The sequence below is a fragment of the Actinia tenebrosa genome, unplaced genomic scaffold (genome assembly GCF_029948245.1).
Source record: "Actinia tenebrosa isolate PJP-AT-01 unplaced genomic scaffold, QUT_ActTen_1.0 PGA_scaffold8__29_contigs__length_14323225, whole genome shotgun sequence".
Taxonomy (NCBI): domain Eukaryota; kingdom Metazoa; phylum Cnidaria; class Anthozoa; order Actiniaria; family Actiniidae; genus Actinia; species Actinia tenebrosa.
The window spans coordinates 14,183,305-14,210,327 of record NW_028292585.1 but is presented as its reverse complement, the minus strand read 5'-3'; the positions used below and the strand labels follow the sequence as shown (position 1 = coordinate 14,210,327).

General features: G+C 34.8%; 1 protein-coding gene and 1 non-coding gene across 2 annotated transcripts; both read left to right on the top strand.

Annotated features, from left to right (window-relative positions):
* The first annotated feature begins 20 nt into the window (after window positions 1–20).
* On the top strand, window positions 21–25,753 carry LOC116301110 (uncharacterized). Its single transcript, XM_031710114.2, has 25 exons — window positions 21–152; window positions 838–966; window positions 1,094–1,161; window positions 1,255–1,324; window positions 3,186–3,289; window positions 3,725–3,755; window positions 4,429–4,545; window positions 6,375–6,515; window positions 12,348–12,468; window positions 12,895–13,004; window positions 13,263–13,323; window positions 13,676–14,092; window positions 15,428–15,618; window positions 15,707–15,799; window positions 15,873–15,953; window positions 16,511–16,763; window positions 16,984–17,279; window positions 17,855–17,922; window positions 18,084–18,139; window positions 18,803–18,871; window positions 18,983–19,069; window positions 19,515–19,595; window positions 20,574–20,776; window positions 21,170–21,304; window positions 21,589–25,753. The coding sequence occupies exons 1-25, from the start codon at window positions 21–23 to the stop codon at window positions 21,763–21,765; spliced, it is 3,291 nt and encodes a 1,096-aa protein (XP_031565974.1). The 3' UTR covers window positions 21,766–25,753.
* Trnas-gga (transfer RNA serine (anticodon GGA)) lies at window positions 3,531–3,603 on the top strand. Its single transcript has one exon. It is a non-coding gene; the product is annotated as a tRNA-Ser (tRNA).
* Window positions 25,754–27,023: the final 1,270 nt, after the last annotated feature.

Below are 27,023 nucleotides of genomic sequence, written 5' to 3'. Positions count from 1 at the left end.
ACTCCAGAGTGAGATGAACGATGGTGCTTTTCGTGTTTAGAACTGCGACTCAGATACGACACGTCGTTTTTCGTGTTTTGGCTTCTGTGTCCAACATATTTACGATATTGCAGTTTAGCTTAGTTATCTTGATTGGCAGAGGGCAAAACGAGGTAAATAGTGGGTCACAAAAATAACTCACTGTATTCACTTTAGAGAACTCGTGCGGTTGAGTACACAAAGGGAACGCTTGTATTTGTTTTGAGTAAGAAAAAAGAAACATTTGTATAAATAGTTTAAAGTTTACATGATCTTTATTCATTCATTTCATTCTTTTTTATTTCGTTTTACTCATCCATTTCTCATTACTTTTTTCCTTTTTTCATTCGAATTCCCAACAGCTGGAATTCAGTCAAAAACTTGGAATTTCGAGAAGTTTTTAATTGGATCTTTGCTTTTTAGTGAAAATCCACGCTTGTTATTTTTTGTCATCAACTTAATTCATCAGAAGGATTTATGAAATGGTTTAACCCCTCTGGTTTCAACTACAACAAAAGCTATCCTTGACAAAGGTTTTAGTAAAAAACTCGCAGTGGGAAAAGATAAACATCATGGATTTGAAGTATTGAAGATGGTTAGCCCCATTGTTTAAATCAGCCAATCACGATCAAGTGTTTGGCATTCCTCAAATGACAGTGACCCCAACTCAGTGGTATTTTAACAGTGCGTGTTTTAAGTATTTGATCAAATCTCGTATATAATACCTGAACTTTATAGTTTTCAAACATGACACAACATTACATCCGAGCGTTACTCTGCTTATAACGTCATTAATTCCCGTTTCGTCGAAAGAATTAGAAAATATTTGAGTTATGTGAGTTTGCAAAACCGCTCAACGAACCCGTCGGATCGAGGTCGACTTTTCCGAATAGAGATCTAAATTCATCGTCCGAAGCAGTTCAACAGATACTTCAAGAGTGGATCGAGGTCAGTTTAGGGAGAATATCTTGGTGTCATATTACAGATTTCTTGTTTTCCGATCTCGCTGACGTGTTTACAGAAGTCCGTGGCGTTTGGAAACTAATGCTTGGGTATTGCTTGCTTGTATCTCTAGGCAGCAACTGGACGCTTATTTCACTCATCGTTTATCGATTCACTAAGAGATGGTGTTCATCTTTGTAGGCAAGTATTTAAAACACCGTGATTTGAGATCTAAGATATGATTCTGTCCAAATGGATGCTGTAAGACTGATCGACAGCTTGGTTTTCTTACAGTTTAATCAATCGCATAGAACCGAATCGTATTCAGGATGTTGTAGAAAACCCAAATAAAGAACAAGTTTTGGTAGGTAACATACTGGCTTCTTCCAGTTATTCATCAAACGATTTTTACGCCTCGTTCCCTCCCATTTAGAATTAAGAACACCTCATAAAGTAACTGTAAAATGGTGTCCATAATTTCCTAATCTAACGACTGGGGCACTGGAAGCTTGGTTTCCGAACGATATTAATATACATTCGTAGTTGTTGGCGGTTGTGAAAGTTTATTTAATACACAATCTTATAAATATTCTCAAAAATAGAGTTTATATTCAATCTTCAAATGCAAAATTTTAATTTATGAAATGTTCTTTGAAACTAGATATATTTGTGCCCTAAAGAAACGAAATAAACTTAACGTTTATGGAGAAACTTTGGAATATTATTTTGCTGTTTCAGAGCTTTAAATCTGCATAATATTATACATTTATAGTTACTTTAGTGTCCCTTAACTAGTTTTCTACGTCCTTTTGAAATAGAAAAAAATTTTCTTCTAAGAAAACTTTTTTTTAGAAAAGTTAGAGTTTTTGTTCCTAGCTAGTAAATTTTAGGTTAAACTTTGTTCTTTTATGGGCCGGAAATTCGCTTATTGTTCGTTATACGCCATTTTGTTTACGTTCGATATATGCATAATTCTTAATCAAATTCGTGTCTTTTCAAGCTTAGAATTCACTCAATACCCCCTAAATCGTAAGAAAAAAACGAATATATTTTATTATCTTCCTATGACAATAAAAGTTAGTTCTGAATTTTGGTTTTATGCACGGACGGCCTCCCTCTACAATTTCCTTGCTTTGTTTCGAACCAAAATATACAAATTGGAGTTGTCAAGGAAATCGACTAGATCTCTATTGAAGGTGATCGTTCTTTAACTTAGATTGTTGTTTGGTTATTAGCTTTACTTATAAAATAATACTCATGTTAAACCTTGTTCTATCGATAGAAGACGACTTATTAGTATGAGTTCTCGAGATTCCTTATCAAGTGTTGCAACAATCTGTAAATGTATATTACATGGATCTTGTTCAATTTCATAAACGCAATTATACATGCAAACCTCGAACCTTAAAGCCATAGTAGATTAATCTAAAATGCCTTATATTGGCTACAGTGAGTAATATCAAGGTTAATTCGTCTCAGCATTAGTTTATCACAAAATGTGTAAACATAGTGCTCTATCATTAGATAATGCATCTATATATTATTCATTCACGTATATAATGTGTACTAGCTGCCACATAATGCAACCAATTAACTATATTTTGCATAGTTTTTTAAAAAAATTGTTCCTATTATTGCAAGAAATCGATGGATCCTTATGCACACAAATATGTCACACCATACATGTGTATTTTAATCATTATTTGGTAGATTTTAATGATTAAAAATTGTTCTAATTATACTGTTAACTATTAAATTTATTAGCACTTGAAAATTACCTTTTAGGTTTTTAGACTAAGCCTGATATGGAAATTGATAAAAATAACTTTATCTTGTGTCAAATTATGTATGGTGTATATAGTATATAAATATACTTTAAGAAGTAAAGAGTATTAAGTTTTTGTTATTTCAATGTCATTTCAAAATGATTGAAGTTAGTCTTATCATATAAAAAAAAAGTAAAACGGATGATATTCAAAGTTGCCCAATTCTCTCAAGCCAGTTGATCATCATATAGTATAAAGGACTCATAAAGCAGTAGATGTCATGTTTGTATAAAATGCTTTTCAAGAGATGCAATTTTCTGTAATTAATTTTATTACGTGAACCAATGGAAAAGGTTTGTTATAAAATTATGAAGGTATTACCAATTACCCAAAGCCAGCTTTTGGTAATGTAGCTTTTATTTCATTAATTCAATATTTTATTTTGTTCTTTTTTCATAGGAAAATCTCCACAAATTCATTAGTGCATGCAGCAGTCTAGGGCTACATGATTGGCAATTATTTGACCCTAACGAATTTCACAAGGTTGATGTTGGCTTTAAGATGTAAGTACAGAATCTGGGATCGAAACTAATGACAGCTGTGGAGGAGAATAGAATATATTTTTCTCTTATTCTCTCTATTTCATTACACACACCGAACGCATAATTTATTACTACTATATACTATGTCTATTCTTTGCTTACATATTTACGGTGTTCAACTTACCTATAGAGAAAAAATATCTCTCTGGGATCCTCACGAGTACCCTAGATTTCATATTCCGACTGCGTTACCAGCGTGGTTGGTCCTTGTAGTATAGTGGTTAATACATCAGACTGGAATACTGAAGACGTGGGTTCGATTCCCGCCAAAGCCATTTGATATTTTTCTCTCATTCTCTCTAGAATGAACCCTGTACATTTACTTTTATAATAATTATAAAATTATTCCTATAACTCATTTGTTTATTTCATGTTTATTTCATAATTTGATTGTAGATCGACATCCGAGGATGATGTAACACAAAAGGTAATTCGACTAGTGGCAACATTATTTCTGTGATGAATTTAAGTTTTTACAGAAACAAAAAAAGGAAAAATAAAAAAAAAGTTGTCTTGTGTAATATCACTTGTGGCTCAGTTCATAAATGAGACATTATGAGGGGCAACTTCTACCAGGTTAAATAATAATTTAATAATAATAATAATAATAATAATGATATGTTACCAATATACAATCCAATCTGTACCCCTTTTTCTCTCTTTCTTTTTTTTTATTTTCTTAACTTTTAAAATGGTAATGTGCAAATCATTGTACAATAAGACAACCTTTTTTAAATAAAATAGTTCAGTATGTACTATACTTTTTTGAATTAAAATTGGTACACTATGTTCTAGCTAGTATATTTTGATCTGTACATAAAAATTTTATTGTACAGAAAAAAAACTATAATGACTCAAGTAACCTATTTAAGTTATTTTGGATATAGCATAACTCAATGTATTAGTTTTCCATAGTAATTAATATTTATTATAACTACTTGACACTGGATGGAGATGCAGACATACTGTACGTCACAAATGGGATATTCAAGACATGTAAAATGTTACAATTCCTTAATATGTATATTCATGCGGTTGTTATAAACATTCTTTTATTGTACTGATTAGTTAAGTGACATTATTATTCTTTGGATATACAGGTTATTAACACTCTTTATTGGCTGGGTTGCACATCAAACACCATGTCGTATTACAATGGACCACATTTAGATGTATCAAAACTACATCGAGGTTCTGATGGCATTGTTACCACCAAGGTGAGTCAAAAAATTAAAAGTGATAAAGGTTTTCTAAAGGTTGTCTGACTATAGTCCTATTAGTATCTTCAACTATGGCCTGATTTTTTGTTTTATCTGAGTAAGATGTTAAGATCATCAAGAATGTCACAGACATTCCAAGCATATTTTTATTAGTTTTGTGACAAGAAGCTAATGCAGTTTTAGCAATTGGATACAAGTCAAAGTAAAATGATTATTATTAGATTAGATTCAAAGTCTCCTTTAGTAACACAACTGTATATATATTTTATCTAGAAACTTCTGTCAATCGTTAAAAATCTGAAAGTTGATATTAAGTTTGGCATTCATGCTTTAGTAAGCATGACCAGAGGTTAAAATGAGATATATGCAGTCAATATGTTTTGATCAGCAGCATACATGCAGCAACTCATAATGGACATAGCATTCCCTGGTTTTTATATCATTGATTTCATACATCCATTTTGACTTTATCTAGTACACATGTATTTGAATATTCAGAAAATTATAATTTTTAATCACATTCTGAGCTTTTAAATAATGTCTTCATTTGTCACACGTATTTATCAGAAAATTAATTTTGTCACATTTCGTCTAGTATTTATTAGTTATCAAAAATTGGAAGCATCTAATATAGTTACATTGTCATTTTATTTTTAGTTTATTTTTATTTAATTTAATTTAATTTTATGGGAAGCTTAGGTGGCATATTGGTGTGAGGGATCGGTGTCGTATGTGAGTGCTGCTTGCTGGTTCAATATCAAGTGCTTTGGGGGTTCTCCTGAGTTCACCAGCTTTCCTCTCTGCAAAAATTGATTACTAAATTCCAATTGCAATTCAGTGGTTGAAGAGCCACTCTGTGGAAATACCACAGTTAAATCCCATTTATTATCTAATTATTTATTTTATTAATTTCATCATTATTATTTTTCAAAATAATGTGAAAAACTGAAATTGCTTCGTATGATGATATATTATTTCGATTGAGTGAAAACCATACAGCTATCTCCTGTTATCTCACCAGAAACATGAAAGCTGCTTATCAATAAATTTTCATTTTTTATTTCCCATAAATCATTTATAGATTTGCCATTAGGTGGTCTTCCTGTATCCTTCAGCAGGGTGTCCTACAGCTTTGGATTGAAATTTTGCAATATGTTTAAATATAAAATAAAAGAGAAAAAAATAGGAAGAGCAATAATGCTGTAACCTAACCTGTTGTTCAGTAAAAAAATATTGCATTTACAATGGCAGGGGATGTCACATTAGGCAAGGTCTTGGAAATATTGGAAAAAATAGAACAATAATTATAGCAAAACTGCCTCAAAATGGATTGCTTGTTATATGATGCAAAACGCCTTTTGCAGCTCACATTGCATACCAGCTGTACATTCTTTTTCTAATAATTTGATATAACTTATGAAATATTGTAAATGTATTGTAAATTTATATTTGTGTGATTGTAATGTATTAATAGTTATTAGCATTAAGTCTTAAATATTTGTAACAGATATATAGACTGCTAATAATGTAAATAAACTAAACTAAACTAAAACTAAACATTCTTTGTAAAATTTTGAATGAACAAAAAAATATACATATTTTTTCTTTTCCATTACATAACAAAATGTTCAAACTTGGCTGGTACTAATTTCTAAGGTGCTTAAATAGTTTTGATGATGTCAATCATTTTTTCAATGGAGATTGTTTTTGAGTCACATTGTACCATCATTATCAAGTCCTGCAAAGGGTCTTGACTCAATACCCTTTTCTCCCACGACACCTAAAAATTTGCATAACTAACAAAATGAACCTTTCAAAAATTCTAGCAAAATGGGTCAACACCCCAAAATAGTTCAAGGCCATACTCATCAATGTATGGTGGAGAAGCTGATGATGATGTGGAGGACACCCCACAAATGAATGGCAGTTTAGTGAATGGTTATGAGGAAAGTGGTTTCCAGTCACTCGTAAGTAAATTATTACCATTATCACCCTTTATTAAAATATCTTATTAACAAGGGAAAGGACTAACAACCCTAAATTTAAATTTGGATTTTTGGACTAGCCTAAATATACACATGATTTGAACAAAATCATCATAAACTTAGCACAGAAATGTCCCATATTAAGATCTTGTACAATTCCACATTGTGAAAATGTTCGAAATACTAGAAACCAACCATTACAATAATTTACACCTCAATAATGTTTTTGTCTCAAATGGATAAGATGAAAGCAAAAGTTTAAATTTGACATGTCATATTGCACATTTTTCTTGTATGATACGTTTTTCAGCTAAAAATTTTTTAAAAATGTACATATAGAATAATTCATTTTTTCAGTTTCTATACATTTCATTAAGATGACCAATTTTCAATCCAATTCCATCATCAAGTGATAAAAAGAAAGAAAAACTGGGATCTTGACACCATAGAAATGAGATCATCAAACACAACAATTGCAATTGGACATTTTTTCATTTATTGTGATTTAAATACTTTCAGTTTACCAAAATGTGCATAAACATCAGAGTATGATAATTATCATTTTGTGATTGGAGCTCATTCATGAATTTTGTACATTATCTACACAAATTGAAATGTGAATCAGAGACCTTCACAGCCTAACATATTTATATGTGAAAGACCTTCACTGTCAAGCATATTTATATGTGAAAGACCTAATTCACAGCCTAACATATTTATATGTGAAAGACCTTCACTGTCAAGCATATTTATATGTGAAAGTCCTTCACAGTCTAACATATTTATATGTGAAAGACCTTCACTGTCAAGCATATTTATATGTGAAAGACCTTCACAGTCAAGCATATTTATATGTGAAAGACCTTCACAGTCAAGCATATTTATATGTGAAAGACCTTCACAGTCAAGCATATTTATATGTGAAAGTCCTTCACAGTCTAACATATTTATATGTGAAAGACCTTCACAGCCTAACATATTTATATGTGAAAGACCTTCACTGTCAAGCATATTTATATGTGAAAGACCTAATTCACAGCCTAACATATTTATATGTGAAAGACCTTCACTGTCAAGCATATTTATATGTGAAAGTCCTTCACAGCCTAACATATTTATGTGAAAGACCTTCACAGTCAAGCATATTTATATGTGAAAGACCTTCACTGTCAAGCATTTATATATGAAAGTCCTTTACAGTCTAACATATTTATATGTGAAAGCTTCACTGACAAGCATATTTATATGTGAAAGTCCTTCACAGTCTAACATATTTATATGTGAAAGTCCTTCACAGTCTAACATATTTATATGTGAAAGACCTTCACAGTCAAGCATATTTATATGTGAAAGACCTTCACAGCCTAACATACTATAGCTAGTATGTAGAAATTCATAATATTTGAAATCCGAAATCTACGTATTTTAAAAATATTCCGAAACAACATATGCTTTGTATTCATTTTCATTTTTAGAATACTTTCCTCAGTTGCTGTTAAATTTATAACGACGTTCTTGGACTTTCTTACCTGCAAAGCAGTTCGTTATTAAAAATCTACTTAGGTTTGCTTCTAAGCATTGAAATTATGTACCATAGTTCATTTTGATTTAGCTGGTTTCTTCAACTTGAACACGAGATGTATCTCTCTTTGTCCACATGTTCCACGAGCTCGAGTACATACGACGACGTATTACCACATAAGTAATTTTACGCTGAATTCTTCCGTGAATAACTCCAAATTTGTCAAATTTCCCTAATAAACCTTTAGCTCGTTAATTCTCCTTTGGGCTTTACTACTTTCTGCTGTATTTTTTGTCATAATTCTGCTTTCATAAGAGTTTCTTTCTTGAAACGAACAAGCATCCGTTAACTGTAACACTACGTTGTTGTGATTTGAATATTCCTTGCAAACAATGACAGGAAGTGACCTTTGGACTTTTAATCCAATTATAAGTATCTAAACTGAGTGCTGATCATTTGCATTATATCCAAATACAGATTTTCTTAAAATGTTTCACAAAAAAGTAGATTTGCAAACGTTCGTTCTATAAAGAAACTTTATACACTTACCAAGAGGCTCAATAAACAAGCCAATACCAGAAGTTCATAACTAGAATTGTCCATATGAACTTCTGCCAATACTGCAGGAGTGGCGGTACTTTTAATTTTAGTTTCGTTTTCACATGACTTTAGGGACGGACCATTAGATTTTTGAGGGGGGGGGGGGGGGTTGGGCAATTTATTGTGTGCAGGATTTTTTTTTACTTTTCATTGCTGTGCAGGAATTTTTTTTGGAACTTGCATGAATATTTTTTTGGGCATTTTTCCTATGCACGGTTTTTTTTTCTTTATTTAAAGTCGTGCTCGAATTTCTTTTACCCATCAGCAGCCCCTAGTGATGCAATTTTGGCGGCGTGCAGCCTTGATCTATTTTAGCTCGCGCTGTTGTCGCGAATTGTTGTCGGGGCAAGCGCAACAAAAAGTTTAGCAAATCGAAACGTCATTTCTATGCGGGGTCTGTCCTCTCGATCAAAAGTTTGATTTCGTTGGAATTTTCGTTGGATGAAAAAAGTCAAAAAAAATCTATAACGGGGCTGATGGTGGGTCACGGGATTCCCCTGCTTTTTCAATCTTATTTTGATGTGGATAATATTAGAAACGGATGACTGGCACCAATCAACACCAATCAATTATGGTTCTTGATTTTTATAAAAAATTTCCGACTGCCGCGGCCATTAAATAAGTCATTTCAGTTATGTGACCGGCAGTGTGACGAAAAATATCAGTACCATGAAAACAACCTTGAATATGATACTGTATGCCGGGCGCAAACAAAGCACAAATTTTTCGAACCAGAAATGCAATCGCTTGACGGTTGTTTATTGAGCTAGGAACATTAGGTTTGGAACTTCAGTTTAGATACTTATAATTGGATTAAAAGTCCAAAGGTCACTTCCTGTCATTGTTTGCAAGGAATATTCAAATCACAAGATAGTGTTACAGTACGTTAACGGATGCTTGTTCGTTTCAAGAAAGAAACTCTTTTGAAAGCAGAATTATGACAAAAAATACAGCAGAAAGTAGTAAAGCCCAAAGGAGAATTAACGAGCTAAAGGATTATTAGGGAAATTTGACAAATTTGGAGTTATTCACGGAAGAATTCAGCGTAAAATTACTTATGTGGTATACGTCGTCGTATGTACTCGAGCTCGTGGAACATGTGGACAAAGAGAGAAACATCTCGTGTTCAAGTTGAAGAAACCAGTAAATCAAAATGAACTATGGTACATATTTTAAATGCTTAGAAGCAAACCTAAGTAGATTTTTAATAACGAACTGCTTTGCAGGTAAGAAAGTCCAAGAACGTCGTTAAAAATTTAACAGCAACTGAGAAAAGTATTCTTCAAATGAAAATGAATACAAAGCATATGTTGTTTCGGAATATTTTTAAAATACGTAGATTTCGGATTTCAAATATTATGAATTTCTACATACTAGCTATAGTATATTAGACTGTAAAGGACTTTCACATATAAATATGCTTGACTGTGAAGGTCTTTCACATATAAATATGTTAGACTGTAAAGGACATTCACATATAAATATGTTAGACTGTGAAGGACTTTCACATATAAATATGTTAGACTATGAAGGACTTTCACATATAAATATGCTTGTCAGCGAAGCTTTCACATATAAATATGCTTGACTGTAAAGGACTTTCACATATAAATATGTTAGACTGTGAAGGACTTTCACATATAAATATGCTTGACTGTGAAGGTCTTTCACATATAAATATGCTTGACAGCAAAAGTCTTTCACATATAAATATGTTAGGCTGTGAAGGACTTTCACATATAAATATGCTTGACTGTGAAGGTCTTTCACATATAAATATGCTTGACAGTGAAGGTCTTTCACATATAAATATGTTAGGCTGTGAAGGTCTTTCACATATAAATATGCTTGACAGTGAAGGTCTTTCACATATAAATATGCTTGACAGTGAAGGTCTTTCACATATAAATATGCTTGACAGTGAAGGTCTTTCACATATAAATATGTTAGGCTGTGAAGGTCTTTCACATATAAATATGCTTGACAGTGAAGGTCTTTCACATATAAATATGTTAGGCTGTGAAGGTCTTTCACATATAAATATGCTTGACAGCGACGGTCTTTCACATACAAATATGCTTTACAGCGATGGTCTTTCACATATAAATATGTTAGGCTGTGAAGGTCTTTCACATATAAATATGCTTGACAGCGAAAGTCTTTCACATATAAATATTGTTTCTGTTGAACACCCATGTTTTGAACACAAACATGAATTATATGTCGACATCTTGTCATATTTATCAAGAATTGTTCAAAATTGCAATAAAAGTAGAAAATTAATAAAGGAAAACTCAATGTAATGGAATTTTGTACATTTTTTCATAAAAAAATCCATGATGATAAGTAAAATGTTGTAAAAGCTGAAAAATGTACATTTTAATAAAGAATATTGATCCTGAATTTAAGGTACATTCTGTTTTGTTCATTTAACCATATACATAATCATGTTTCTTATAAATTTGTTCAAATCATGTGTATGTTTAGGCTAGTCCAAAAATCCAAATTTAAATTTAGGGTTGTTACTTGAATAATAATAAATTAGCCTTCCGTGTTTGAATGGAAAAACTATGGTAACTTTATCATTTTTACAAGTTAATGATTTTAATTAACATAAAAAATGATATCATCTTATTCCAACTTGAAATTAATGATAATAACTATTTGTTTTAAATTTCGTAGTAGTATTAATTAAGGAGGCTGGAAAGTGTTTTGTGCCTTCACATACACTCAGAATTATGAACTAAAAAATAATAATATGGCTATAATAAGACAGCAAGTAAACCAGGAAAGCCAAAGATCATAAACCAAAGATCACAATGAACATGAAAAAATGATGTAAGATGTTGCTATGACAACAACAGAACCCTTGTCATGCCATCAAAAATGTTAACTTAACTCAGGAACCAAACGGAATTTAAAAAAAAAAAAAACTTGAATATTTAAACTTTGTATCATAATCTTCTTGAATTTGTAAAAATCAATAATTTTTTTTTGGAATAGTTCCCTCTTACAGAATTTTTAAAATTTTCTTTTTTGAAAACATAAAAAATTTCACCGCAGAGTTTTTGATTATTTTTCAGTTTGAATATTGAAATTTTTGAGGACAAAATTTTCCTTTTGCAAGATCTACGTATCTAGAGTGCGCATGTGCTCAAGAAACACTGTTTCAAGCCTCCGTAAATGATTATTAATAGGGCAAACATTTTGAAGAAAAATCATAAAGTTAAAAAATGTTTCTAGTTTTTCTTTAAAATCCTAAGCTGTTTTTATAATCAAACGAATATTTCAGCATATAATGTCACTATTAATTAAATTTTAGTTGTATTTTAAATGGAGTTAATATATCCTTCTTCTTTCTATCTCATCTGCAATATTATTTCTGGTTTAAAGTGTCAAAGTGTTTTGCAGACATCATGTCTGTATTTGACTTTCATAATTATCCTAGATTTACTATCATATTAATTTCCATTGATTTTTCAAATAAAGTGTTCTCTGTCTTTCTTTCTCTCAGAATTACTGTCAACACATTTTAAGACTCATTCCAGTACCCCTTTCTAATCTTTTATACAATATACCAGAAAAAGTTCAGCTGTTAATTTTAAACTTAAGTATTAAATTAGAATTGAATGTTAATAGATTACATACAGTCTCTTATCATTATTAAATTTTTGTTTATTTTTGCTGAACAGAGTCAACCATATGAGTTCTCAATAAATGTTCGATTAATGGGAGATGAAAAGAGGTTTGGTTTCTCAGTAATGGGAGGAATTGATGAAGGGTTTCCTCCAAGAATTGACAACATTGTTAAAGGTAAAACCGAGTGCCAAAACAATTAATGTTCCCCATAAGTGGGAAAAGTATTGTCTGTGCTGATCTTTTGTTATTCAAATGAGGTATTTGCTAAATAGTTTGCGGTACAAAATACTAATAACTTTTTAAATATTGAGATGAAGAACTCTTGTACTGAAGGGGATTAAAGTTCCATTATTCAAGGGGAAGGAAAATTGAATAAGATCTAAAAAATATTCTATAAGTCTAATGAAAAATCATGGTGATGGGGGTAGGGTTATCTTTGTTTCAGTGGTGGAAATTGTTTGACGTATTTTCCCCCTTTCTTAGAATTCATGGGGAAAAAAGTGAGTTGTTGCATTGTATATAATTAAGTTTTTACTTTGTAATTTTTTTCTGTAAGAAAAATTTCTTTATGTAAATGATAAATTATTCTTCTACCCTAAGGTTCCCCTGCTGAAAGAGCAGCTCTGTGTGTTGGGGATGAATTACTGGAAGTTAATGGAGTGCCATTACTAACTCTTACTCATATGGAAGTGATTTCTGCAATCCACAAGGTATAATTCATGCATGATGGAAGGATACATGTGGGTCCATAGCAGGGGGGGAGGGCTTGGCTGCACCCCCTCCCCCCCCCCTCAATAATTTTGTTGTACTTTATATTGAACACTGAAAATTTTAGGTCTGTTACTAATACATAAGGCATTTCAAGACACGCATATCCAACCATTGCTTAGTGTTTGGATCAAATATAATTTTTACCCCCAAAAACACTGTCCACAATTACTTACATTTCATATATTTTCTGTTCATAGTGCCTTAAGAATAGAGTGATAGCTCTAAAGTTTCTACGAGGAGGAGAAAGTAGCATGCAAGGTGAGTTCAAGGTCAATTTTGAAATTGAGGCTCTCGGATATGTGATTTCCAGGGTTTTGAGTGGCAATTGCAACATATTTATTGCATGAAATTCATATTTAAGTATTAGGCAGCTTGTGTAACAGAAAATCATTTTTGGCTAAAAATGTATGTGTGTGTGGCGTGTGTGAGTGGGCTTAGCCCACCAAGCCATCCTGTCTACACGGTCCCTGGCGAGGAATAATGCATGTTGGACAAAGAATAAGTATAGAAGCCTTGTCTTTTTGGAATAAAGTCAAAAAAGAAACAGAGAATGGTGAATATAAGGTATTAGGTACTTATAGTGCCACTTCCTTTTTGTGTGTTTTTACAGGTGGATTTTCAACATTTTTGGATAACTCTACACCAGTCAATGGAGAAGACAAAGTGGACCCCACCACGCAGCAAAGAATACATTCAATAATGAGGGATCAAGAAAATGACCCACAATTCCACTACTACAACTCAGATGCCGAGACAAATAGTGTTCAGTCTTATGAGCAAGTCCCGCTAGACAGCTCTTCAAACTTGAGAAATTCTAACAACTATGAGGACTTAATTGTAAGCCCAAATAATGGCGGATTCCTTAATGCGGATGCATTGCAATCGAACTTGAGAAAAAATAAGTCATTGTCAACTGCTGTACTGGATTTGAGGAAGTTAGATACGATTGATGGTGATGAAGATCAAATGATGAGTCTAGAGAATGATGCGTATGATTATGATAGTAATGAGAGTTCCAATACGCCTGGTAAGTTAAAAGCATTTTCAAATAAAAACGTTTGTCACTTCTGATACCTACAAACATACCGAAGGTCAGTAGCTTTTTCAATAGAGAGTTTTAGATTTACGTTCACGGCAAACGTCAGGACATCAAACGTCAGTTAACCAGTAAAAAAAATTCTTTTAAATTACCGAAAAAGAATCACAGAAAAGTCCAAGTAGTAGAATAACGAAAGAGTATTTGCGCTTGGTGAGAAGGTTTGTAAAAGGTAAAGTAAAATAAAGGAAAACTATGAAAACGTGGTCACGTTTGCCGTTTGCGGGGAGAAAAAAGTCAATCCAAAACTCTCTAATCCGTGTTTTTTGCCGTAAATTTGAAGGACATTTCCACATTTCAATAGTTCTTTTGTTATATCGGCAAATCAAATCTTTACGTCTTCAATTTTCATATAAAAAGTGCTATAAAAGCATTTAAAAATGAAAACGTTTGTCACTTCTAATACCAAACTTACCGAAGATCGTAGCTTTTTCGATCCATGTGATTTCCGCCGTAAATTTGAAGGACATTTCCATATTTCAATAGTCCTTTTGATTTATCGGCAAATTAAATCTTTAAATCTTCAATTTTCATATAAAAAGTGCTATATTTGTCTAAATATTTGCTGGATATCTCGACATCATTTTGAAGAGAGCTTGCTTTCAGCCATTTTGATTTTAAACTCATTTTCGCGCCTTTTTTCGACGTGGACGACGTGACGCGTTCGCGTATGCATCAACAAAAAATGGCGGGAAAATTGAAATGTTGTCCTACTGTGTTTTACCAAAAGAGCATAAATTTATGCTCTCTTGGTTGTTCCTCTTGGTTTTACCAATTTGCTGGGGTTTTGCTGTAAAAAATAAACGTGAATAATTTGGGTTTTTATCAAGAATCCCAAAAGTCGCTACATCTGGAAATGAAATGATGCCACTCATGTGTTCATTGACCTTCATTTTCTTGGAGATTTCATGAAGACTGTGATACAAAATAATGCAGCCACAGAACTGCAAAAGCAAATTTCGATTCCCATTAGCACATTAAGCTACAAGCAGCCAACAAAATTTCTTAGAAGGAAAACACACCGCTGTCGACAACAAGGTCTACCAGTACTGGAAGGCAGTTCGGCCAATGAACGCCAAACCGCATTTCTGTAGCTTTATTTAACCAGTGCATGTTCACGCAATATTTGCAATGCCTTTTCTTGCTTTTAAAGCCAGGCACTATTACAGATGTAGTGTATTTGAAAATATTATTGTAGTGATAAATTTTGAAAATGTAGCAAAACCTCAATTCCTGATTGACTAATTGTATTTATTTTTCATTTAGTTCCTTACGAACCTCAACCAGTTTCACCTGCCAGCGTACATTCTCTCTCAACATTTTCGCCAAATAAGCCAGTTACGAAAGCGAAAGGATTTGACAAAGTAAAACCTAAAATATCATCAAGGAACGACAAGGAAAACGTCGTATATGTAGAAGAATATTTAGCAAATAAAGATGTCAATAATGCAAAAAAGGTAAGAGTTGACATCAAGTGGACATACTTTTTTAATACGTTTTTAATCTCAAAAAGAAAAAACTTTTTCTTTGTTTTTTTTTTTAAAGATATATGATAAAATTTTGGAGTTAAAACAAGAAAAAATAGGACCAGGTTATTCAAGACCAGAGTCAACCAATTCAAACAACATCGTGGCTCAGGTAAATCCTCTCTTTTATTTTACCAGCGTGAAATTAAAGACTGAATTTTTGAACCTTATTTGTGTTTCTCTAGGTTTCTACGTCTATATCGAATAGTCATCCAACAAAAGACGAGGAGGAGCTGGAAAGTCTTTTAAATTCTCCTAACATCCAGGTAAAATTTATTTAAGAGGTCCTCTTTGTAACGGTGCGTTTCACTTGGTTTTCTAGTTCAATAGTTTCCGCTCATAATTGTATCATGAAAAGTACTGATCTATCCTACTTTTCAAAAAATGAAGTTAGATTAGCTAGGAAAAAAACAAAAACAAAACAAAAAAACAAAACAAAAAAACACAAAACAAACTAGTAAACTATGTTTACAGTACTAATGCGGTTTAGTTCAAAAAAGCATAATTTTCAATGCGTGGTTGCCTTGCATCCACAATATAACGAACGAAAACGCATACATTTGAAAATGTTCTCCAGAGTGGAGACATACGAAAACGAAAACGTCTATGATTCGCATGCACAAATGACGTCATTTCCAATTGTCATTTCCGAAGAGGTAAACGCTATGAAAACGCTTTGTGGAACGGATTTTTCCATGCATCGTAGAGTAATGTAATATATAAATGTGCATTAACTTTCATTACCTCTCGTGGATCTTTCTTCGTAATTTTATTGATTAGTATTTTGGAAGTATGGTAACTGTGGCTTTTATTGGTCTTTTAGGGTTTGTTGCTAGCTCACGATAGGCTAGCATTTAGGGAGGCTCTGCCTGATGACAACGACGATGACGAAGAAGAAAGAGAGGAATTTCAACGACAACATAGTATGGATGATCAAATATCTCAAATAGAAGACGACACAGTAAAGATTGTCAGTATAGACAAATCTAATGATCCACTGGGTGCAACAGTAAAGAATGAGGACGGGGCTGTAGTGATTGGTCGTATTGTGAAGGGAGGCGCTGCAGAAAAGAGTGGTATGTATCCATCCATCCATATCGATCATTCTATCGGCCATACCCATATTCCGTATCCATCCAGCCATCTTCTCATCCATCCATATCATCCCATCCATTCTTCCATCTATATTCATCTGGCCATCTTCACATCAATTCATCCATCCATCCCATCCCATCCCATCCATCCCACGTATTTATCCATTCATTAAGTGGCGAAATATCTCTGATATATTTTCAGGTCTGTTGCACGAGGGAGACGAAATCATCGAAATCAATGGTGTAAACATGAAAGGCAAAAGCGTTGCGCAAGTATGCGAACTATTAGAAGACATGAACGGGACACTCACATTCCTAGTCATTCCCAATAATCGATCATTCGGGACACTAACGCGCCAAGGAACGGTGCACGTCAAAGCACACTTCGACTACGACCCTGATGGGGATGAACTCATCCCGTGTAGAGAACTGGGTCTGGCGTTTAGGAAAGGTGCTGTGCTGCATATCGTTAATCAAGATGACCCTAATTGGTGGCAGGTAAATGCACTAGTTGTTATATGATCAACAAAGTAACTGACGTGCACAGACTCTCTCATTCATCTCATAATAACACACAGGGCTTCCACAACTAACACTATAGTTGTATTTCACTGAGTATTAGTTGTGGGAATCCTTAATGTTATGGGATTACTCTATTTACTCAACTCACTTGTACAAATTCCTTCACGCATTCTATAATAACACACAGGATTCCCACAACTAATAGCCATATATTTTTTGTAACTTTCCAAGCAGTGTGTAACTTCCCCCAAGCAGTGTTCTTTACAATATTAAAAATTAGTATTTTTGCACAAGTGAATATAATAAATCAGGCGTGCTCAATGGTTAAAACATAGGTCTTATGCTGTTATATTCACCTACAGGTGAATATAGCGCGCACTTGCACGCTCGTCATTGGTTACAATTTAGGTCTTATGCTGTTATATCATTCACCAACAGGTGAATGTAGCGCGCACGTGCACGAAAAACAACTCTCTCTCCGTTATATATTGAATTCACTTTTGTTGAAAAATTTAAAAAATTGTAATGTCAGTATATTTTTTGCTTGTAAGGCATGGAGGGCTGGAGAAGAAGGGCAAAAGCTAGCAGGCCTCATTCCATCAAAAACATTCCAGCAACAGTAAGTATATTCAAAATATTGTTCTACACATGCTTGCATCCTGTAGGAGGGTCATGAATTTCTTACGGAACGAAAATGGAGGAATTTTACTGCTGATCCCCCAGACCTACCTACCTCCATTACAAACGTACCTTCCCTAACGTGTTTACTTCAATTTCCAGGAGAGAATCTCTCGAGCACACGTTACCAACAGAGAAGGAATCAACTACGAAAAGCAGTAAGATAAACAAATTTCGATTCATTGTTGCAGATCTCCCCCTTGATTTGAGTTTTTCCCTTGGATTTTCTGGTTTTTCTCCCTCCGCAAAGCCTAACAGGCTAAATTCCAATTCAATCAACTGACACTCGTCACCTGACTTTGTTCATCTCATAGCTTGCTTCAGGGTATCGATAAAAATAAAATAGTTTTTGCAGGTTTGCTTAGTTGACCAACGCTTACAGCATACGGTTCTTTTCGTGTTGGTTGAATGTCCATGTTAGTTTGAACAGCTTATTTTTCTTGCATCGAAAAGAAAATTATGCGAATGTCTTTCTTCTCACTCACAAACGAATGGAAAGTTTGTTACGAGTTGCAAAATCGCCACTTGTCGTGCATTTCAAATTTAGGACGAAGTGTATGCGCATCTGCAATCTATGGCGATGTAATGAATCATCATCAGTATGTGCGCATCTGCAAATCATTGCATTGCCACAGATTGCAATGTGCACACACTTAAGACAGATTACAGATGCACAATTGCCTCATTTTATGTGCACTTGCAATCTGTGGTAATGTAATGACTTGTCTTCAGGAAAGTGTTCACGTGTTGCTTGGTCTTATCTAGTTGTCAGATTATTTGTTAAAATAAAACTTTAACTTAAATCTTATGTTTTTCGTTAGAGAGGAGATGCTTATGTGTTAAGCGGAAAAAACGAAAGAAGGTTCTGTACAACGCAATGCATAGTGATGGTGAGTTGAGTAAACGGTGATGATGATGATGATGATAATAATAATGATAATAATGATGATGATAATAAATCGTTGTATATTGAATAAATGTCAACAATTTTGGTTTTCTAGGTCTTGAAGTTGATCAAGCTCTCACTTATGAAGAAGTTGCGTTACTTCGTCCAAACTCGTCACGCAAGCGTCCAGTTGTCCTAATTGGTAAGTACGTTGCCTCAAAGGCTCTTAGGGATTGGATACTCAGTGAAACTGTTTCGAGCAACATTACTGGTGACAGGGTTTTAAGCCGATTTTCATTGGACATCATGACATAACGTCATTTCCAGGCAATGCTGCAATTCGTATTCACGCGATAAAATTGGTTGGGTGTAGTTGAAATGCAGAAATAAATTTTGATGCTGCTTCCGCAGCGTGGAACGTTGCTGCTAAGAGTTGCAAAGATGGACACGTGCAATTTTGTGGTTACAGGCAAAGTTAGCTACAGGCGTTTTTAATGTGGTACCTCTATTGGATGGTAAAACAAACGGAAGTTCACCATGATTTTGCTACATCTGACTAAATAGTTTAAATAGTTTTAGCTTATTTGGCGAATTAAGTATTCAGTATTTTGCTTATGAATTATAAAATATAATAATCTTTTTTTTAGGACCGACAAAAATAGGAAGAACAGAACTCAGACAAAGACTTCTAGAATATGACCCTGATCGTTTTGTTGGAGCCATACCACGTATGTCGAAGAATATTACTTTGGAATTTTATTGTGTGTGCCAATTATTTTTTCTTCGCCTTTTTCTTCATTCTCTCCAATGATGACGCAATTAGCCGTTCCGAAGTTGAGGAGCATACTGGGTCGAGTTGGCACCAGGGCAGTTTTTATGGGAACAAAATAGATGCCATCCCCTCAAACAACCCCACAATGCATTGCAATACCAACTCGACCCAGTTTATGCCTAAACTTCGGAACGGCTAATTGCGTAATTGACTTTATTCTTTAGTGTTAATTATTATTAAGCGCATTGCCAAACATTCGGTTTACGTTGGATGCAAATCTTTTGTTATATGAAATATCAATTGCGTTAAAGGTGCCTTACGTTTTTTTACGCAGTGTTTGAAGGTACAGATATTTAGTCGCCATTTATACAAGGGGTAGGGATATACGGGGGGGACGCGTCTTAGCTTATAGAAACTGCAGTACATGAATTCTTCATTGCGCAAAAAGCGCCTTACTTGAAATGCGCGTTCTGAGAAATGTACCTAAGTTTAGTGCGTGGAAACAAATTGCGCAGAACCCAGTAAGACTTGAGTGAATTCCGGTATTTAAGATGTGCTTACTTTTAACGTGCTCGTTATGCGCAGCACACAACGAAGCATCTAACAATTGAAAAAATTCGCATTGCGTGATAGTTATGGCAATTGAAATATGCCAATTGCTTTCTATTAATCACGCGACTTTTTGGAGTTGACCGGGGACAAACAAGAGGTTGACTGAGGGGCAACTGGCGGAAGTTAATGCAAAACAAGTCAAAATAAGTCGTTGTATTTGACTGTTTCTACGAAATGAAACCAGAAAACAAGAGATCAAAACCACCTCCAAGATTCTATTGATAGCAACCTATAAGAGATACGTATACGCTATCCACACAATCTAACACCGAGAAGTTCGGCAATGTTCAAAAAATGACGCTTTTTCCTGTTTCTTCACCAGATACAAGTCAACCATTGCGTGATGGTCACATTAATGGACGCGATTACCACTTCGTAACGCGGCGAATATTCGAATCTGAAATAGCTACTAATAAGTATGTAGAACATGGAGAATATAATGGCCATTACTATGGTATGAGCGTGGATTCGATACGAGCGGTGATGAATAGTGGTAGGATCGCCATTCTGAACTTACATTGTGCGGTAGGTATAGCTTTTAGATTTACCTTCGTCATCGCCATTATTTATGTCTTACATGCACTGACGCGCATTAGCGTAGGGAGGGGGGCACGGGGAGGGACACCAAAATGTGATTAATTTATGTGGGATTCCTGTGGATTTGGAGGGAAAATGATAATTTCGCCTCCCCCTCCCCCCCTATAATCACGAAGCCTCGCTGCCGGCGCATCTCAAACTACTTTGTTTGGCTTCACTATAACCTATCATATTATATGCATTATACACCGACGCAGCTCCAACTAGTTTACTCACTAGCTCCCTTCTTATTCCACGTTTTTCACCTTACCTATAACCCATCATAGTATCACATTGAACAGTTCTATAAAAATGTTTGGTTTGCCCTTGTTTTGGTGACAGGCACTAAAAAGGTTGAGATCCTCTGATGTAATGCCATACGTTATTTTCATCTCACCGCCGTCTTTTGAGAGAATCAAAGCTGTACGGAGAGGAAAGGTCGATCCATTTAACCCCAAAACTCAAAGATTACTAACGGTAAGAACCAAGATTACGAAAGATGTTTTTTACTTTTTTATGTTAATTCTTTTTATTTTTTATTTTTTATGTTTTGTTAACTGTTATTATTTATTATTTATATTATTTATTATTTATTAACTGTAAGTTATTGCCAAGGCAACCGACAATCCGCGCCAAAATTAGTTGATACTTTTACCGTATCACCCCCCCCCCCCCCCCCCCAAAAAAAAGAACAGCAAAGACAAAAACAACAAAATTTTTTGAAAAAATAATAAATTTACGCTTTAAACGATTTTGTTTAGGATCTTGAGTTACATACAATGATAGACGAAGGACGAGAGATGGAAGAAGCATTCGGGCACTACTTCGACTACACAATCACGAACTCCGATTTAGAACGAACATTTAACGAGCTTCTACAACAGATCGATAAAATTGAGAGAGAACCTCAATGGTCGCCAGCTTCATGGGCCAAATAACTACCACTGTGTGGCAAGTACGTGGAATTAACAGGCACCCAAGGAATTTTGACTGGTAAAGCATGGGTACGAGGCTAAGAGGACAAATTACTCTTATTCTTTGTCCTTAAGCCTCGTGTCAGTGTTTATCATTTTTATATAAGATATCAGTAAACGCGATAAGAAACCGACTTGTTATAACTAACGAAAAATTGTTTATTCTGTACAAAGGAATTTTGCAAGAAAATGAAAATATTAGAAAATTGAGAAGGATTTTTCGATTGATTAAAGCTAAAATTCAGATGTAAAATTTTTCGCCCTACGATTTTGGAAATTGGAATATATGGTAATTATAAGCTTATTTTTTCTTTCGGTGATTATATTTCTAATGAATTTATACCACCACGCAGTATCTAAGAAAGAAAGCTAGAAATCTCGTCCTTGGAGCCTGCATTCCTCCTGTTCAGCAGCTAGGAGAAACCGATCCTCGTTGCTGACCATGAGCACTGCAGTCTCAAGAAACGAGCTGGAAAAATTAAGATTAATAAATTAACTTTGTATTTTTACGTAAAATCTTTATGGCTCATTGCGCATTAATGGCCTTTTTTCTCGGGTTAGAACATTTAAAAAAAATACAAAGTGAATCGCCCTATTTTGTCTAGGAACTTTGGGGCATTTCTTTTGTATTTCCCAATGTCGCAGTAAGAATATAGTTCAAAGATTTATATACTGCCCAATCGCGGTAAAAGGCCTGAGATTATTAGCCATTCCGAGGTTGAGGAAAAACTGGGTCGAGTTGGCATTGTGGTGCATTGTGGGACTGTTTTAGGGAACATTTCCAAGATGGCGTCTATTTTGTCTCCTTAAACAACTACGATACCAAACTTGACCCAGGTTTTTTCCTCAGCCTCGGAACGACTAATATTTCTTTTCCTTCTGGGACTCTTTGCATGAATACGTACTTTTCCATTTTAAGTCCAAAATAGACACCTTGATTGGGTATCAGGACAGCTCATTTAATACTCCCATTTTGTATTCGCCTATGCTCAGTCTTATCCTCGATTGTGTACACAATTATGTTCTTTTCGTTTATTAAAGTTCATTGTATGTAAGGAATGTACCAACTACGGAACAATACAAGTTGATTAAAATGCCACAGATTTTGGTTGCATAGCTGATTATTTTATCGCACAACCGAGGCTAAGGCTGAGCAAAAGAGAACTCAAAACTGGAGTGATACAATAGAACGAAACAAAAAAGAATACAATAGGTTTGTGGTACATGCAGAAGGACCCCAAATATGGAAGAGAGCACTTAAACTATTTAGGGCCTGTTTCCTTGAAGGTAGGTACTAAGAACAAGTCCTTGGCTTTTTCTTCCCGAGGACATTACCAAAAGCAAAAGACTTACCCTGGAATCAGGTTCGCCTTACTTTCACGTAAATGGTGCCTTAAGGTGATGTTACACGAGAGGATTTTAAGCAAAAAAACTATTGCTTCAAAGTTAGCCTCGAGCGCGCCGCTACACGAATAGTCCCCTTCACAGTTCCCTGCGGCATCTTGAAAGGTAGCCGGGCCTTTGCATCGAAGCGAGACGAACGGTGAGCTTTCAATGATAGAGACCTTTTTAACACCTTGGACAATTATTCACAGGTCTCTATCATTGCAAGCAAAGGCCCGGCTACCTTTCAAGATGGCGCAGGGAACTGTGAAGGGGACTATTGATGGCAACGAGATTGTGAGTTTTGAAGGCTGGAACATAATTCCGTTAAAAAGCGTAACCGCGCGTCATTTTACACGAAAAAAAGGTTTTCGCGCAACAATCGTCGTTGGGAATCGCCTCGTGAAAGAGCACTTTACCCAAAGTTACTCAAAGAGTTCTCTCAAAGTCGAGGGTAAAAGCTAGTAAATTTTGAAGTCGTTACGGCGGCATCCACTATCATATTCAAATATACATTCCATAATATTATGTTCATTTATATAACGCAAGGCAAAATTAAGCAAACTGAAATCGGTTTGAACCTGCAAAATATCAACTGTTATATTTCAGGAAAATCTATTAACATATTTTTCGATTGCACGTTACGTCATCGCGGCCATGTTGGTGCCCTTCAACAAAAGATTTCTCATTAGCATCCATTGTTAACGGCACCACAATGGCCGCCATGCTTTTGTCTTTAAACTCTCTTGGGAATGCTTGCAACCCATCAATTCTTTATGTTTTGGTGATTTCCGTTTTCGACTATACCCCATGGAAAGATTAAAAAGTATGCCAAATGAAATGTTGGCAAAATTTCAAAGACGTGCTCTTTCCCACATTTCCCAAAGGATTCGTGTTTGTTACTAGTCTTACTTAGAGCCTCGAAAAAGAAAATTTCATCGCTCTTAAGTAAAATTCAAACCGGTTTCTTATCGAGACTTTATTATTGGGATTTCATAACATTCTTCGTTTTGGTCGAGACTTTATTTCTTGGTAAAAAATTGATTCCTTTCAAAATCCTTATTCATTAACGTTATTTCTTACTTTGATTGGTTTATCGTATGCTTTTTGCCTTTTCCAAAGCCTGCATTCCCTTTGGTCCGCGGTATAAGAACCGGAAGTGAATTACTGCGAAGACACACGGAACATGGGCTTTGAGAATCAAACCAGCATTTTTATTCCTATGCTTAATGTCATTCACAACATTATCGTAATATATTCCAATGTTTATTAAACACACTCAATGCTTTTTAATAATATTTCTGAGGTATATTTCTGCAGCTCTACATTGTATGATTGGTCGATAAAGCAATTATTTTCTATCGCACTTCTGCATTAGTGATTTAGTGACAAATGCTCCGATGTAGGACGCAATAGACCCCGTGCATGTGACGTCAAAGCAGCTCAATTCAGAGGACAAAACAAATTTCAATCTCCTGAGAATTGGAAACCTGTTGTTTTTCCTCCAAATTAAGCTGCATTCCGAAGTGCTGCAAGGGGTTTGTAGCCTGCGTTGATTGGTGATTTGCAGTTGTTCCCCCTTGCAGCAAAAAATACCACAGACCTCCAAGCAACGCAGGCGAAGGCGGCGGCTAAACGATAATTCTAATGCAGTTGTCTAAGGAAGAAAAGTGCAATCGACTGGAATTGGTGGGCATCTTTAAAAAATTGTTTTGCCGCCGCAAAAATTACCAAAAAAAAAACACCAATGCTGATCTGAATTCGACTCGAATAATAGATGGTGGTGATGGCAATTTGATTGCTCACTAGACTTGACAGGTGCACACTTCTTAGCTTCTGTCAAGATATTAGTCAATAACCGCGTATAAAGCACGCATCATGATCGTACGATTTTTCCACAAAAAGGCCCATTATTTTGGTCCTGGCATAGACATGGGGCATTACCCAACACCGTAGAAACGTAGTTGCAGTATTTAGTATAGTAGATATTTTTATACCTAGCATTGCCGTACACGACGCAAAAAGAGATATTTATGTGCATTTCTACAATCTTTTTTTATACATATCTAACAGCATATAGTTTACAAATGCGATTTTCCATTTATTAGATAAGATTGGGTAGTTTGAGCGGAGCTGTGGCTCCTAAATGGCTTCCGCTTTAGCTATTAACCAATCAAAGGGCGAGAACGTGGCCGCGTAGGACAGCAGCGAAAAGAAAATGTTATACACTGACAGAAGCAGAGTCAACCTTACGCAAATAGATTTTAATAAAAGGAAGTATGATTTGATATTTTGACAAGTTTACTGAAATTACTCTAACACGAATTTGGAGAGAAATAGACGCCTTGCAGCACTCTGGAATGCAGCTCAATCTGGGGGACAAAACATACTAGGTTCCAATTCGCAGGAGTTTGGAATTCTTTTGTTTTGTCATCCAGAACGAACTGCTTTGACGTTACATGCAATGGGTCTATAGATAAATAAATGAATGCCACTTGAATTTTAAAAAAATTAAACCACTCAAGTAATCACAGAGAAAGTGAGTAATAAAAACTTTTGTCACACATTACATTCCTGTGTTTGTTTGCTTGTATTTTAGATGTGTTTTCAGTATTGATTGTACATGAAGTGAAAAGTTGAATCTTGAAATATTTCTAGATTTGAGCGTTGCTTCTTTTAGATTTCAATACTATCAATAGACCCCTTGCAGCATGTCGGAATGCAGCCTTTGGAGGACATAACATAGGTTTCCATTTTTCATGAGATTGCAATTCTTTCGTTTTGTCCTCCAAATTGAGCTCTATGAAATGGGTCTATATCGTTTTAAAATGACATTCTTTCGATATGGGAGAGAAAGATGCAATGTATCGTTAGCAGTAGTACAGTTATCCCGCCAGGCTTTTTCCATCCATGCGGCACTCAACAAAAGCTCCCAGACTTCACTGATGTGTACTGTGAGTTGAAGGCAGCAGAAAAGCCGTAATAAATGGAGAAGACTAGAAATGAAAGGAGGGATTCAAAGAAAGAGAAAAGATGAAAGATGTCAACAACAAAATCAAGAGTTAATTCAGTACCATAAATAATTACAAATAAAGTTTTAATGCCCTATAGTAAAGACCTCTTTTCCATCACGAAACTTGTTTTTAAATGGCAAAGAACGTCCTAAACGAACAAACAAGAGAAAAGAAAGAAGTTCTAACGAAGGTAATTTGACAGGAAAAATTTTGATGGGTCAACGAATGATATGCAGTAACTCTATACTTGACGCTTCGGCTTCTAGTAAATCTGTAGGACTTTTGTGACCCGGGCCAACAAACCAACGGCGCAATAGCAATTCAGTCTTACCATCAAAATGAGCACTTCATATGGCATAAAGCTGTTCGTTGCACCTCTTTAAAACATCGATAACTCGCCAAAGAAACTGGAACAACGTGAAATGATGAATGGAAGACACCAGAACTCCTTGGAAAATAAGGTTATCAAAAAATTAAGAGTTTGGCGTATGTGTATATTGTTGGCTGTAGTAAACGTTATGATCATTGTCATCATTTTCTTGGCTTATCGGAAAGATGCTGTCAACCAGGATCGTACAAGGACGACAATTGCACCAACGAAAATAAATACAACGGTAACTACAAATCAAGTTGGATTTTGAGTTCTTCCTTGAACTGCTCGTCACTTTAAAGCCTGAAGTCATCTTTTGAAAGAGAAGAAGAAGTTAGAGCGAGTCTGAACAAACAGGGGTCAATCAGCAAAGGAGAACAAAACGCCGAGAAGTATACATCGTTTTTCCAATATTCTGAGAAACGTACCCTCCTTTATGAACAGGTTTCATTCTT